Source organism: Meleagris gallopavo, chromosome 14 (assembly GCF_905368555.1).
Source record: "Meleagris gallopavo chromosome 14, MGAL_WU_HG_1.1, whole genome shotgun sequence".
In the NCBI taxonomy this organism is placed as follows: Eukaryota; Metazoa; Chordata; class Aves; order Galliformes; family Phasianidae; genus Meleagris; species Meleagris gallopavo.
In genome coordinates this window covers 8,759,267-8,774,898 of record NC_139417.1, presented here as the reverse complement: position 1 = coordinate 8,774,898, position 15,632 = coordinate 8,759,267, and the positions used below count along the sequence as shown (strand labels likewise).

Genomic DNA, 15,632 nt, shown 5'->3' with positions numbered 1-15,632 from the left:
GCATTAATTTTGCCCCATGATTGGGTGGGGAATGCCGCATCACCCTGAGTCAGGGCTGCTGCAACCACTTGGTGTGGTGGGATGTCTCTCCTCAGCCTAACTTTCCAATTAAAGACATCCCCGCAGGGGGAAGAATCAGATTGTATCATTGGAGATGCTATCAGCCTGTATTCCCCCCAGGTGAGAAAGCCAGGCTGCCCAGCTCTGCTGCTCTATTTTCGCCCTGCAGACTGCTCATTTCCTTGTCCTAGGTCTGCGCTTTCATTTCACTCCCTTCCAGCTTCCCAAATTAGCACGGGCAGGCTCCTGCTCTGTTTGCTTTGGAAGAAGATGTGTTGCCACAAATTATTTTTGATTAAAGTAAACAAAGACTCTCCCTCTCTTCTCCCCTCACCCCCCGCTTTGATGTTGTCACTAATTTTAGTGCCCAGAGGAGCAAACCCAAGGGCTCTGGCTGGGGCCCAGCACAGGACACCGGGACACCCTGGGCTGCCAGCCCTGCTGGCACCTCCGCTAGGGCCACACATGTCCCCGAGCCCTCAAACAGCCCTGTGCTGGCGTATTCCCATAAGAAGCAGCCTGGATCAGTGGGAGCCATGCCACCACAGCCATGCGGAGCTGTGGGCTCATCCAGCACTGGGGCAGGAGGTGTGGGCACAGCAGGGACACACAGCCTGTTTCCAGTACGTACACAGGGTTGTGAAATCCAGGATTTATCCCAGCTGGGCTGTTCCCGGCAGCTGAGCCAAGGGATTAGCAGGTACAGTAATTCCCATTTAACCTGTGGGGAACTGGCGCTGGATCACATTCCCATTTCCTGAGCCTACTGCCCACCCTTGCTCACCGCTCAAGCTAGGGCTGGGACTCAGGGAAGCGATGAACCAGGGACAGTCACTATGCATGCAGCTTGCCACAGCACAGCAGCATGAGGCCAGACCACGGGCAGGATGACACCGGGTCATGTCAGATCCATGCAGGGTTCTGCAGCCCAAACAGTGTGGGGGATTCAGGTGGTGACTTGCACAAGGCCCTGACTCAGCAAGGGCACACGGGGCATTATTTACCCAGACTTTTTTTGGTAGCTGTTTTGCAAGGAGATGAAACCAGGGAGAGCATCCTTCCCACCCCAGAGAGCCCCCAGCTCAATGAGGTTTGGGGTGGCTGTCCACTGGAGGACACCCAGAAGAGCCATTACATCTCCGCCTCCCCCACATTCCACCCCTGCAGCCCCTTCCTGGCATCAAACCTGCTCAGCACACAAAGCTATTTATAGCCTGAACTGATGTTGATTTGGATGGAGTGGAAGATAAGAAAGTTATTTTTAGGAGCAGGCTTTGCTGGCTCAGGCATGCTCTGTCCCTCCTGCGGAGCACAGCTAGGTGCTGGGACACCCTGGGCTGGCACCGTGCTGCAGGATGAGCCTGGTCCCTTCTACAGATCCCAAATCCATGCTCTCGGGGGAGAATGATGCCAACATGTTCTGCTGCTTTCCCTTTGTTGGACCTCTGCAACTTTGGGAAATGTCAGCCCACATGGCCAGGGCCAGGTAAAGAGGCAGGCAGCTAAGGATAGATCTCCCCAGAAGGAACTGCTGGGCAATGCTGCCAAAAAAGCATTGCCAGCCAGTCCAGCCTACGACAGCTGCACTGCTTTGGGAACCCCAGCTGTCCTTTGTGGCCAAGATTTGGTCTCAGCTGAAGGCTGCGCTGGCACGGCTTGCCCACCAGCTCTATGATTCTATGATCCTCTCCTCAAGCACATTGGCAGGAACCATCAGGAAAGACGCTCCAACGGTAATTAACCTTCAAGCACATTATGCAAGCACATTGTTTTCAGGAAGGATGGGAGCGGTGGAGAGCCCAGAGACACAGAGCTGGCAGCAATGGGGGACACACTGTGACCACAGTCATGGCTACAGGGCAATGACCTGGTGTGATTAAATCTCAGATAAGCCCTCGTTCCCCAAGAGGAGCTGTAAAAATCCCATTGCTCCTGAGGCCTAGAAGTGGTGCCCATGAAGAACAGCAGTCCTGGCTGGCACACAGGGTGCTCTGGCCACGCAGCCATGACACATCCCTTCCCCACTGGTGCCACGTTCTGTCCGCACTGGCTGGGACACCTGGACACCTCCCTGCAGAGTCCTGGTGGCCATTCAACTTTTGATTTATGGCAGCACATATCAAGCAGACTCTGTGCTTCTTATTTCAGGGAAAAAGGAGTCACACAAAAGTTTCTGCCCTGGGTGCTTGGGCTTGAGGTGCCCTGTATCACAAAGCTGCAAAACCCCAGTGGCAACAAAACCGAAGTACAACACATGGCTAGAGTACCCTGGCACTGGTGCCATCAGCGCTTGGTGCTGGTACTCACACTCTGTGATCACTGCTGCATCACAGACCCCAGCTCTGCTGGCACACCCTGCTCCCAGCCTGAGCTGCACCGGGGGATGCTCCAGGAGGGGACAGAGCCAAAATGGAGCTGGGGAAGGTAGGGAAGGGGCAGGTGTGGGAGCACAGAGGGTGCCACACAGTGTCTGGTGGTCTGCACAAAGCCACGGGACCCCACGTGGGCAGGGCTGGCCAAGCAGCCTCCTACCCACGCTGAACTATTACATAAAGGCAGGATTGCGTGAAGGTTGAGCAGTGAAAATGGAAATAACGTCGGTGCCAAGCCCAGCCTGGCGCCAGCAGGAGTGCGGGGCTGTGCGCGGGGCACAGTGCGTGTGGAGGGCGCTGCGGGGGCTCGGGGAGCAAGCTTCGTGCCCTGCCTCCGCCCGTGCTATTTAAATCCATTGCTTGTGAAAGCCAGACCTGAAACAAGCAAATAAACATTATCTGGAAGCACAGCAGCCCTGACAAATCTCCCAAACATTCAGTGGGCCGCCGGCAGCGGTTGCACAACAGGAAGAGGCTGCGGATCGCATCGCTGCGCGCAGCTCCCGGCGCTCCAGCTCGGGCTGTGCGTGCGGCGCTGCCGGTGCTGTGTGCCACTCCAGTGCCCTGCCTTCAGCCTTCTGCCCCTCGGCACAGCGGCATCCGTCGTGCACAGGTGCCCCAGGAGCACCGAGGGGCTTCTGGTCTCAGCAGAACAAGTTAATGATTTAACCCCCATCCGAGCCGAACTGTTTTTAAACCTCCACGTCGGGACGTGTCGAGTAGGAGAGAGTTTGACCCGAGATCTGCCAGCTCCTGGGTGACGGCGCGGGGGTTCGGCCCTCTGCTGCGGGGGGAGGACAGCGGCCACCGCTCTCCTCTCGGCGGTCGCTTGCTGCCACCTGGTGCCACTTCGCCACAAGTGCTGCAGTGGCGGCGACCGAGGCACGGAGCCGCGGGCTGCGCTGTGCCAACCCCGTGTCCTTCTGCGGCATGGCAAGGGGAGAGCAGGAGGAGCGGCGTTTCTCCAGTGGGGTCTTTATCGTGCAAAAAATGGCATCACCGCTACAAAGCTGGGGGACCTCCGGTTTAATGCAGCTCACGAGGTGGACGCTGGGATCTTGCTGGGATGGAAGAGACACGCAGGGGATGCCCGACGTGTCCCAGCTCCATCAGAGCTCCGTGCAGAGCTGCAGGAGGGAGCTTCTTTTCCCGGGGGGAACAGAAGGGAGTGGGTAACTCTGGAACAATGAAGACACAGTTCTGCTTTCAGGTGCGGACAAGCATCTGCACAGCAGCAGGCAGGTTTGTTCCAGTCCCATGCATCACCCACTGAGTACACCCAGCAGAGCCTGAGATTCCCAGGTCCTCATTGCTGTGATACTTTTGTTACTTCCTGAGGTTGACAAGGAATAAGAGTACCTGGCAAAAACACGTCATTGACCTTATTGAGCTTTAGTTTTAATTCTGCGTTAGCGGAGGAGGACTGATGAGAAGCAAATGCTGTCCTGGTGGGAGCAGCACAGGGTGCACAGGGATGAACACAAAGCCCAGCAGTGCTACAGACAACGTGGCAGCACACCCAGAGCGCCCACACAGCTGTTCCCTGAATCACATCACAAAAAGGAAAGAAAGAAAAAAACCGATAGAGCAGCACATCAAGGCTGCATAGGTCCTAGTCTGCAGGGCAAACTGAGCACTTCTAGGAAGCAGCTCAGTGCAGTGCCCCCACCTTAGGAGTGCATTCTCACAACTGTCTGCTGTGCAAAAAAGAAACCCCAAAACAATGAAGCCCAATGAAACGCTGACCCCACACATCTTCCTTGCCTTCCCCACGCTGGTTGCAGCAGCACACGAAGGGCTGGAGGGGCACTGTGCCGCTCTGTGGGTGTCCCGTCCCACACAGGCAACAGGAACATGTCAGAGAATCTTATGTCCCAGAGTGCTCCCGACTTGGCTTCCCCAAGGTAAACATGTTCTGCTGCCAGGAGGGTTGCAAAATGCCAGGAGTCAGGGGAAGGTTCAGACAGTGGGAGAAGGACTGTGGGGCAGCTTCCACGTGATACCCTGCACTGCTCAGCCCCACAGCAGCACAACATTTCCCATGGCTGAACCAGATCCCAGATGGGAGCCCCACTGCCCAGGGCCACAGCCTTACCTTGGGGTGAGGGACCTGGTTCTCAGGGGCAGCCCTTGGCACGCAGCAGCGTGGGGCTTTGCTGGCTCCCAGCAGGGAATGAGGGGCGAGGTGTCAGTGCCCACTTCCAGGTGCTCTTGTGCCCGTCAGTGCTCTCAGCTGCTGCCAGCCCCTGGGCAAGGGACTGGGGGGTACTGTCACCAGGCAGGAGCTGCCCCTGCTCCTGCAGCGATGTCCAGCTGCAGCCAGGAGGTGCCCATTGCATACTTTTACCATGTTTTCGTTTTCAAGTGCAAAGACTCAGCTCAAGTTGAATGGGCCCCAAGATTTTATTGTGCTTTTTGACTGTTTAGGGCTACCTCCTTTTAAAAAGGAAAAAAACAGCAATTTCACCTTTTATCTTAGAGGAGGTAAGCGTGGAACCTTCCTGCTCGTCATGATCTCTCAGTATTACCAAGTGATCCTCATGGCAAAACCTGGAACTCATAGAAACGCGAGAGGAAAGAAGAGAGCCCCAGCACTGCCATTCTACACAGCCCTGTCTGTCCCAAAGGAAAGAAATCACCACATGGAGTGCTCTTTAAATTCCTAGATTTTAATTGCCATAGAAATCCTCTGCAGACAGCAATCTGTGGCATATGAGAAACCATACAGATACCCAAACATTTCTTTTCTGGCTTTTACCACATAAAACTATCAGTGATTTTTTTTTTTAATTATGTTTTTTTAAATCAACTCCTTTAGTAGAAACCATAACAAGCGATTAACAGGAAATTGCTCATTTTCCAAAAGAACAAATGTTTCTTCTCTCAAAAAGAGCAGAGAAACCACTGGGGAGTTCCAAATATATGTACAGGTACCTGGGCACGATGGCCGTCACGCACCGGCCGGTTCCCCTCTTCCACACATTTTCAGCACCGTCACCATTCGCAGAATTCACGGAATTCATTAAGAAATGTGTTATGTACATCGGAGCATTCTGCAGCACGAGGGGACATCGAAGAGCCGAGATGCGCTCGCCCCACGCTCGCCCTGCCCCATGGGCTGCTCACAGGCTGTTAAGGCATCACACATGCACAGGAGCTGCTCAGGGATCTGAAATCTGCACAGCCGAAGTGTGAAGGCATTCACACACACAGCCGTGTGACTTCCACGTGATCTCTCTCATCATCTGAGCAAGGAAAGGAGCGCCGTGCCCAGAGCGCGGGGTTCGCACAGCACGGCAGCATGCAACGCGGCGGGCAGGGCTGGGAACACGGCGAGTCCTGCTCCGGGACACCTCCTGTCCCCTGCGTTTGTCAGAGTCCAGGGGATGTCATTCACAACTGTGTGCCAGTAATGTGGGCAACGTGGGCTGCATTGGGAGCTTCAACACACTGCGTGGCTAGCGGGTTGTGGTTTCTGCTCATTTCTACTGTAACTTAGGAGTAGAAAAGGTTCAGGTCCTGTTCCTGCATCTATGTGGGCTGCTCAGAGGTCCTAGGTCGCTGTGTCAGCAGTGCTCTAGGTCGGTGTGTCAGTGACTCTGCCTGCCTCAGGGACTTTGGCACGTTCACCATGGTTTGTACAAATCCCTGAGAACTCATCAATGCTTCGATGTGTTACAGCTCTGAGACGCGGCCTCGGCACGGCTCCAGCCCCATCACGCCTGCTTCTTGCTGTTGCCTGTGCTGTGCAGCATTGCCAGGAACTCCAGGATGAGATTTGCTGTCTTGCGTGGCCGCTCCACCACCACCGAGTGGCCACAGTTCTCCAGGATGGACACGTGGCAGTCCGGGATGGCACTTGCTAAGATGTCAGCACCAGAAACATCCAGGACCTGGACGTTGGGGAGAAAAGTCACTGCCATAGCACTGGGCTTTACTGGCCATGGCAGAAACCCCACTGGAGATGCCTTTGCAGGCTCAGTCGAGATCACATACTCATTAAGGTTGGAAAAGGCCTCTAAGACCATCTAGTCCAACCACCAACCATCACCACCATGCCCACTAAACCTTGTCCCTCAGAGCCACATCTGCATGTTTCTTGAACACCTCCAGTGACAGTGACTCCACCACTTCCCTGTTCCAGTGCTTGGCCACTGTTAATCCAACAGCACAGGACACTGCCCACCATGCTTGCCAAAAGGGCTCCTTTGGTGCCTCAAACAGAAACAGACTGCGCAGCAGTGCACCACATGGCACGTTGCTTTTGTCAACCCAACAAACGCTGATGCTGAGCATCAAAACAGATGCTGAGCAGGGATGCAGACATGGCCTTGCAATGCTGGTGGGGAAGGGCTGAGGCCTATCTCCCCAGTCCCCTCTCATTGGGTGCTAGCCTATGCCTGCACTTTGCCCCTTCCCCACCCTCCAGATCTCCCTGTTCCTCCTCTTGCAACCACATGCAGTGATGCTTTCTCCTTGCCACCTGCACCCAGAAGAGCACATCTTTCCCTGGTTGCCAGCACAACTCTACTGGCAATTTATTCCTCTTATTCCTCTTCCCAGATTATGTCAGACCTAGCAGCACCCAAAAACCTGAAGCCAAGAGGCAGTCACATACCTGGTCCTGCTTTCCCCAGATGACCTGCGTCGGTGCTTTGATCTTGTTCATGTTCTCATGGAGAGAGTGCCGGGACTTCTCATCCACAATTTCTAAAAACACTGGGATGAACAGGGGGAGAGTAAGCTTATGGAGAAGGATGCTTTGTGTGCAACCCCATGACATGGAGAACCAGCTCACAGGCAGGGGCGGTGGTGGCATTCAGCACCTCCACCAAACTGCAACAGAGGCATTTTTCAACCCCACCTCCTCATAGACGTCAGTATGCACTGAACCAGCTAGGGGTATGAGGACAAAGCAGCAGCCCCATTGCCTATGCATCCCTAAATCCACCCACCCCATTGCCCTTTGGGCTCTCAGCATGAAGTACAGGGGGCAGCCCAGGGATGCAGGACACACTTACATTTTCGGTAGAAATCGTTGTGTGGGATGCGGACGTCCACCAGGCCCTGAAGGATCTGCAGGGGAGAAAAGGGACATCCTGCACCTCGTATGGGGCCAGCAGTGTGCCTGCCCCACCACCAGCTGGCCCACTACATGTCTGGCTGTCACATCAGCACTTGGGTAACAAGCATTTCACCAGAAACTATTTCAGCCTTTTGTAATGCTAAACTGCATTTTTCTCCGATGGCTGGCAGGCTGTTTCAGCCATGACTCTGCTTTTCTTCCTTCTTTTGTTCTTTTGCCAAAAAAATTGGTCTTGGCATGACTTCACATTTTTTTCTTATTCTCCAATCTACTCATCCCAGACTTCCTAAGGAAAACCTGGCTAAATAGCGAGCTCCTTGCCAAGTTCCTCTCACCTCACAATGCCGTGATTAACATTTCCATGGCTTCTGCTAAAAAAGCAACAAACAGTTCCCCTCCAGGCCAGACAATAGCCTTCTTTATTTATTTAGTGCTTCCTGACAGCCATATTTATTGAAAAACACTTTTATTTCACGTCCTGCTGCTGGAAATCTTGTGCCTCACGCAGGGTTATTCCAGCCGGCACTGGCAGAGGGCAGCAGGGAAGCCCACAGGGAAGCTGTCAGCGGGCAGATCCGGTATGCCGCCCCAAAATCTCGCTCCTGGTTCCTCACCTGCTGTGGCACCTTGAATCGAACATAGGAACAGAGTTTCAGCATGTCGGCCATCTCCTCGGGTGTGGAGGGAATCAGTGGGATCCTGTCGGTGCGCTCGGACTCCTTCAGCTCCCGGAGCATCTTGACAAACTTGCTATCGGTGAAGCTCGGCAACCCTGGGGCAAAGAAGAAGGGGTGAGCACAGTGCAACGCAGCAGAGCCCCCAGGAGAAGCCTCCTGTCCTGCATGGGCTCCTGTAGCCGTCTGCCCGAGGCTTTAGCTCTAGCTGGGCAAACTGCAAAGCTCTGGAGAACAGCGATCAGGGCAGGGCTGTTAATTCCTCCTGTGAGCTCTGTGCCTTGCCAGAGAATTTCAGACTATATATATGAATTGTTTCAACAAATTTTGCACTATGTGATGTTCGAGGACACTTTGGCACCAGCACCACTCTGGGTTCTTGCAGCAGCTCCTGCTCACTCTCCTCCATGTTCTGCCTGCCCCATGTCACTCACCTGCAGGACAAATCAGAGACAGGCTGCACACATCCTCTGGGTACTGCGCGGCATAAACCCCGGCAACGTTCCCACCCATGGAGGTGCCGACGAGGTGGAAGGGCCTCTTGTTCAGCTTGATGCACTCCACAAACTGCACAGGAGCAGAAGGAGCATTGTTAGGGCAGAGGAAGCAAAGGCGTGGTGTCCTTAGAAAATTCACCCCAAAACCATGAGGCCAGTGGACTGACCCGGCAGCCTGGGCAGGACTGTGGGAGGGAGTGGGGCCACGTGGGTAGCAGCATCCCTTACATCCCTTGTGCAGCAGGAGTGGCAGCGAAGCACCAAGAAACTTTACCTGGTGGATCCTCTTTGCTTGTCCCATAATGGAGTAATCATCCAAGGCTGAGCGGGTTGTGCCCTCATGCCCAGGCAAGTCAACGCACACCAAGTGCAGGTTCTTGGGGAGGAACTGCCAAAACAAAATGGGGTGATCATACCAATGGGAAGGCAGATTTGCACTCATATGGATGAAAAGGATTCAACGAATAACAGCCACAGAGCAGAGGGTATTCCTAGCATATATCGTTATAACGATCATCATAGCCCATGTGCCCCCACACCACCCTTGAACCCCAGACTATTGACTCACTAAGCAGCAACAGGAAAACTGAAGTCTCACCTTGACTATGGACAGCCACATGTCTTTGTGGCCTGAGAAGCCATGCAGCATCAGGATAGATGGCCGGTACCCAGGTCTTCCTCTATAGGAATAACAAAACTGATAGCTGTCGTCATAGTTTACGTATTTGACCTGCATGCCCAGGGCTCGACGCCAGTACCTAGAAACAAGGAGAAAATAACTCCAGGAGCAAGATCAGGGCACAGTGGGACCCTTTTCCCATATGCCACCTCAACGGCCTTTGAAAATGTGTTCAGATATACACACCAGCAGTCTGTTGGTGACCGTCCCCTGCCCAGAAGATACCAACCTGACCCCACAGAAAACTGGGCTATTCCTCAGGAAGCAGACAGCTCCCACCAGAGCAGGCCTGCAGCTGCAGTAAAACTACCAGCCAGAGGGGACCTGGGCAGAGATTATCTGTGACACTTTGGACAGATGCTGTGTACGTGCAGTCAAAGGCCATGGAATAGGTACGGTTTGTCTGCATTTCCCCTGCAGTCAAAAGTCAAAACAACTGCTGGGCTCCTCCTAGCAGCCAAGGTGCTTCCAAATACCAACATACACAATGTCAGAATTTACTTGAGACACAGAATCAAGGTCACCAACACTGTGCTGGGCTGTCCTAGCTCTCTGCCCACTCAAAGCTTATGCATAGTGCAATCCTCTTTTACCATAATCCCTTTTTTGAGGGAGTTAGTGGGACTTAAGTGATATCATGGCCATGTGTGGGTCCTACAAGGAGAGGCGAATTTCTCCCTGAATAAGTGTCTTAAGAGTGCTCGCCTCAAAGGCACCGGTGTAAACTACTGATGGGCAAGTTGATAACATTTTTAGCAACTGATCCTGATGGATCAATTCAGTAGAAGACAAAATAATCTGTGCAAAGCTGAACTGATCTCCCACAAGGTGTTAACAGGCTCAGCAGCCACAGTTAAACCGCTTAACCCGTGGGCAGCAGCGGCTGACCCTGCTGGGCTGGCCCCAAGTGCCCCTCAGCCCCTGTGAACACTATCAGAGAAGCATGATTGGTCCTCCAGGTCCCTGTGCTGTGGCATCTCAGTGATGATGAGGAGGGAAATGAGCGATGGGAGAAGGGAGGGGTGTCCGGGGATGCGCCACCACCTTTCTGCTCTCACTCAGCCCATAATTCACAGCCCTGAAGGACACTGCTGAGGGCTCTTCTCTGTCTCCCCCCTACACCACGAGGTGATTCTTTGCCCCGTGATACGCAGCGGGGAGTTGCTGTTGGGTTGGCTTGCTGAGGTTTGCATTACCTCGACCCTCCCACCAGATCCCAGATGCTTTGATTAGAGGATTGCTATTAAATGTTCCATCAGAAGGACAGACTTAATCACGCTGTGTGGCTGAGCGGCAGGGCAGGATAACATCCTTCACTTACAAGAGGTCACTTTGATGGGGAACACCCCTGAGCCAGGCTGTGGGAGCCACCATCTGCCACCAGCACGTGATAGCAGCCGTGTGGGAGGCCAGTGAGATGCTGAGATGCTGCCCAGCTCCCTGCACGAGCACGATTCCAGCTTTTCTCTGCTACAAGCCCAGAAATGAAAGCATGCTTATTGCTGATTTCCAGAGACAAATGGGGATGAAGGACATAGCGCCGGCCTGCTGCTATCAGGAAGGACAGGATGCACGTGGCTAAGGAAAACCACCCTTGCACCCACAAAAGAGGAGGAGAATGGGGAGAGTCCTTCCTGTAACTGCCAGCACAAGGACAGCCCCTGCCCTGGAAGCGGAGCCCTATTTTCAGAGAGGAGCACTCACCAGTAGTAGATGCGGATGAGCGCAGAGGGCCACAGCAGGAAGGAGGCCACAAAGGCCAGGATGGGGATGGCCAGGGTGCCGCCAGCGATGACGAACATGTTGAGCACATCGAGGTCCATGCTGCTCCTCCGGCCTGGCCCTACCTGGGGTGCATTGAGGGATCAGGGGTTAAACACCAGAAACTAGACCAAGCTAAATGAAATCTTGGCAGCTAGGAGAAGAGGAAAATGGCAGAGTGTGAGGCAAAGGACAGCGGTCAGGAGGGCAATAAAGTTCAAAGCTCAGTATGACTATTTATTACAATGTTATCCTTCCTACGGTGCAGATCCTTAAGGGCAATAAGCTCCAGGTGGGCACAGACCAAAGCACAGTGATGCAGGCAGCTCCCAGCCAGCCCAGCTGGTGCGATGCCCACCCATGGGATGCTCATGGCCCTGCAGCTCACATGCAGGCCTGTTCCCAAATCCCCAGCACACAGCTGCTGACCTAGAATCCACAGCCTGAGCCCGGCTCCAGACTCATTACTGCTCTGCACAGGCACTGACTAATCAAGGGAGCAGAGCCTATTAGTGGTCTTGGGAAGGGATGGAAGGAACCTGGCAGGGTGCTCTTTGGCCACCAGCCCTTATCCGAGACATATTCATCCCTGTTCCTGATATGGCACCAAAACATCCCCATACTCCAAATGCCCAGGAGCCATTTTGTGCTTGCTGCCCTTCTCAGGATCCAGCCCAGCTCAACAACCTCCATCGGTATCACCAGGTATCACACCAGGACAGGTGCCCACAGCCCTTCACTCTGCTCTCCCAACTGCCAGCAGCAAGGATCTATTTTTCTCACTAAGGGATTAAACCCTGCCACACACAGCCTTTAATTCCTGCTGCTCACCATGCTCACCTATGTCACTCCCGTTTCCTCAGCACTAGCTCCTTGTCACATTTGGTTATAAGAAAAAACACCTCCAGTGCCTGGTGTCCTCTCACCCATGTCTCCTCCTGCCCCAAATTTCCCTGTGTCAGCACATGCAGATGTATTTCTGCTTCCTTTAGCAGCCGGGCTGGCGCGCTGTGCTGTGAAACAGGAACCAAAGCACCGCGGCGATACCCTCTCCCTCACTGATGCTGCAATACTGAATCCCATTACAAACACACGCTGTATGTGACCAAGATGAAAAGTTCACAAGAAGTCCACAGCAAAATCCAGCTTCCCACCTTCCCCAGTGAAAAAAAGGAGTAACTGTAATTCAAGGAATGCAGAAGATGTTTGCACCAGATCCCTCCTTAGCAAAGCCAACATCATCTACTTCCTCAAGCCCGAATGACACAGTTATTCACTTCATTGTTATTTTGCAGGAAGATCTTTGCTCCCTGTACTCCCTGCCTATAAACAAGTCCTTGGAGCAGCAGGAACACCTTGCAGCCCTGCTGCACAGCCCAATCCACCTGCCAGCACGTGTTGCCTTCAGCTGTGCTGCTAAGACAGGGGAAAGATGAAGCACAGAGAGCATACAAGTGAGCAGCAAGGACAGCACAGGGATGCAGTGGGATGGGGCTACTGCCCCCAGGGTCACTGCCTCAGCTCCTCTGCCTTCACTGCTCCTGGAAAGCAAAGCAAAAAGGAGAGAGGCATTCAAAGCCTGGCTTACTCTCTAGCGATCCTCTCCTCCTCCTATTGGCACAGGTTCTGCTTGCTGTGGGTGCTGTGGCTCACTGTTGAAAGAGAAAAACAAGGTTAGGATTACTCTGCTGCTTTTCTTCTCCTTGCTGATCTGCAGCAAGGGAAGCAGCCAGTTGGGGATATTGAAGGCACCAGCTTCCCTTCCAAACTCATCATTGGTGTCTTCTGACTAACCTTTCCCCTGCTTGTGTAAACGCAGAACTTTGTGCAACGTGGTGCCTGCAGGGCTCTCGTTCCAAGTGGGATCAAAGTGTGCACTACAGATGCAGATAATGGGAAAAGCAAGCGTGGTCCCAGGCACCCCAATATCATGGAGGGTAGGCAGCCTGGGAGCCCTTGGCTGCCTGCTGGAGGAACAGCTCAGGCTGAACAGTGAAAGTAAACGGGAACAGCCAGGAGCATTGTGACTGGCACCTATTACTCAGCACGAGGCTGCAAGAGTTGTTGCAAACCGTGCAAAGCAAGGCTCCTGCCCTCATCAATTAACTCACAAGCACCCATTAGGCAAGTCCGATAAATGCCTTGTGATGATGACAGCAATAAGGCTGTGTAGCTGGCAGAGCATGGGATGCTGAACCAGGAACACCGGTTTGGCCTCTGCGTCCCATGGCTGCTGGGACAGGGCTGGGAGACAGCCCAGAGCTGGGGTCCAGGCACCCCAAGCAGGCACTGACATGTGCCAGAGAGGCCAGGAGACGGGAGGGGGCTGCAGGGTGCTGCAAGGACAATATGTCAATGACAGTCCCCAGGGCCACCAGCCAAAGGGACAAGTGGCTGATAGCCAGGTTGGAATCCTCATTAATATTTGTTCTCTTCTAAGCTCATTGGGGCACCCCAGGGAGGCTGGAGAAGACCAAGCAATGCAGCCCAAGTATACATGGTGATTTTTTTTCCAAATCTCATGCAAGATGCAGCAGGAGCAGCAGCACACACAGTGTGTGGGATCAGAAACCTGCATTTAGCTCAAAAACAAAATCCGAGCCCACGGATGTGAAAGCAGCTCACATCGTTTCCCAGGGAGACGGTGAGGCTTTGCACTGAGCAATGCCTCTCATAGAGCAGCTTCTGAGGATGCTGCAGCAGGCACGGGGCGAGCCCCTGCAACGGGATGAGCACTGGCAGGGCTGCAGGAGGTGCAGGGGGGTCGATGGCCACAGAGCCCTTGTGATGCACCAACTGGGAAAAGGTGCTGCCTGCAGCTGTGTGCAGGGCCAGGGAGCATTTTCAGGCCAAGAGATCCCCAGTGCATGCTGTTCTGCTCATCAGGTGTGTCAAAACTCAAGTAGAAAGGTTATGGGTCTGTGCTGGGCAGGCAGGGCTGCCTCCTGCACACCGCTCCCTGCACCCAGGGCTCCCTGTTTCTCCCCAGCAGCCCAACAGATTGTACATCTCCAAACATCCAAATGCAAAGAAACACTTCCAAGCATACTCTAATTGTTGCATGAAAGCGATTTTAAGATCGCACAGCAAAACCAGGGGGCTCCAGTGGGCTTCAGCAGCACAAACAGAGCCCCCAGGAGCCCCAGCTCATAGTGCTAATGGTGTAAGGAAAACCGGCACCGTGCAAATAAACATCTCCCTCACAATCGCCTCCCCCTGCATCCCCAACAGCCAGAAAAACACTATTGACTGTCATCAATGACATAACTAACATTACGATTCCTCAGAGGTATGTTTCACAGCGTGACCTTTTAGATACCAGTCGCAGCGAAGTAATAATTTAAGATCTATTCGTATTTGGACAATCTCTGTCCGTCAGCCAGTCTTAATCCAGTCTCCGAAGGGCTGGAAGTAGGAAATGTGCCCTTTCACCTTCATTTATTTATAGACGGCAGAAATGAGATCATTATTTCTACAGCGCCGGTTCACAAAACACCCATCTCTGACCCACTTGCAGCTGCACGGCGCGGCCCGGGGCCACGAGCCAGACCCCACCGCCACGCCACCCCCACCCAATGCAGATGTCACGAGTGCACCCGGCCTCAGCCCCCTCCAGAGGATGGCGTCGGGGTGCTGAGGCCACCCCCACCCCTCCGCTCATCCATATATCCCTCCCCAAAACCTGCTCCGGCAAAATGACGGCATCCTTCGGATAGCACAGCAGCATCACCGCTCTCCTCCTCTTTGTGCCCTGATTTTATTTTTTAAATTGGAAGGAAAATTAACGACAGTTTTCAAGCGTATCTTTACAAATTACTCCTTGCGTTCCGCTAAGGCCTTTCAATCTCCTCCTCCCTCCCCGTATCCGGGTAACCCCCCCTCTCCCCCCCGCGGTGCCCCTCGGCCCCAGCACTGCCCCCCGCAGCTCCTCGCCCCCGTCGCTTACCGGGCCGGCCCGGGCGGCGATGGCAGCGCAGAGAGAATCGCGGCGGCTCCGCTGCGCCCGCCTCCCCGCGCCGGTACCGGGAAGGATCCGCGGGGGCGCAGCGGAGCGCACGGGCGGTGATGGAAGGGGCGGTGCGAAGGGAGCTGCAGTGGGGGTGAAATGGGAGGTGGGAGGAGGTTGAAAAGGGGGTGCAAGGAGGAGGGGGAGTGGGGTGTAAGGGGGCTGGAAGGGGCTTAGAGTGGATGGAATGGGGTTGGACGGTGGGGGGGTGAAACAGGAGATGTAGTGGGGCTTCAGTGAGATTGTAAGGAGGGACGTGACAGGGGGGTGTAATGGGACTTCACCTGAGGTGTAATAGGGCTGCAGAAGGAGTACAAGGGAGGGATGCAATGGGAGTACGAAAGGAGGATGCAACGGAGCTGCAGTGGGGGTGTGAAGGGGGCATGCAATAGGGCTGCAGTGGGGATACAACAGGGGAGAAAGCTGGGGACATAGTGGGGCTTCCATGGAGGTACAAGGAGTTTACCAATGGGAGTGTGCAAGGGGGATGCAACAAG

At 54.1% G+C, this 15,632-nt stretch overlaps 1 protein-coding gene across 3 annotated transcripts; it reads right to left on the bottom strand.

Moving 5' to 3' along the window:
* Positions 1-5,080: 5,080 nt before the first annotated feature.
* On the bottom strand, positions 5,081-15,223 carry ABHD6 (abhydrolase domain containing 6, acylglycerol lipase). Of its 3 annotated transcripts, none has more exons than XM_085235793.1 (10): positions 15,076-15,223; positions 12,718-12,781; positions 11,073-11,215; positions 9,288-9,447; positions 8,964-9,077; positions 8,627-8,759; positions 8,133-8,290; positions 7,454-7,508; positions 7,051-7,151; positions 5,081-6,325 (listed from the first exon to the last, which is right to left on the bottom strand). In XM_085235793.1, exons 3-10 carry the CDS (start codon positions 11,189-11,191, stop codon positions 6,149-6,151), a joined length of 1,017 nt encoding a protein of 338 aa, XP_085091919.1. In that variant the 5' UTR covers positions 11,192-11,215; positions 12,718-12,781; positions 15,076-15,223; the 3' UTR covers positions 5,081-6,148. The 3 variants fall into 3 exon arrangements, with proteins under 3 accessions (XP_085091919.1, XP_010716819.1, XP_010716820.1); XM_010718517.4 differs by lacking the exon at positions 15,076-15,223 and adding an exon at positions 14,812-14,968; XM_010718518.4 differs by lacking the exon at positions 15,076-15,223 and adding an exon at positions 12,924-14,686.
* Positions 15,224-15,632: the final 409 nt, after the last annotated feature.

What these genes read in the sequence shown, in the direction of transcription:
- ABHD6 (XM_085235793.1), bottom strand. Translation starts at nt 11,191, where the DNA reads ATGGACCTCGATGTGCTCAACATGTTCGTCATCGCTGGCGGCACCCTG. An exon ending in TGTGGCTGTCCATAGTCAAG is followed by an intron (nt 9,078 to 9,287) that starts GTGAGACTTCAG and finishes TTGTTTTGGCAG; the next exon opens with TTCCTCCCCAAGAACCTGCA. An exon ending in GATTCAAGGTGCCACAGCAG is followed by an intron (nt 7,509 to 8,132) that starts GTGAGGAACCAG and finishes TCTCCCCTGCAG; the next exon opens with ATCCTTCAGGGCCTGGTGGA.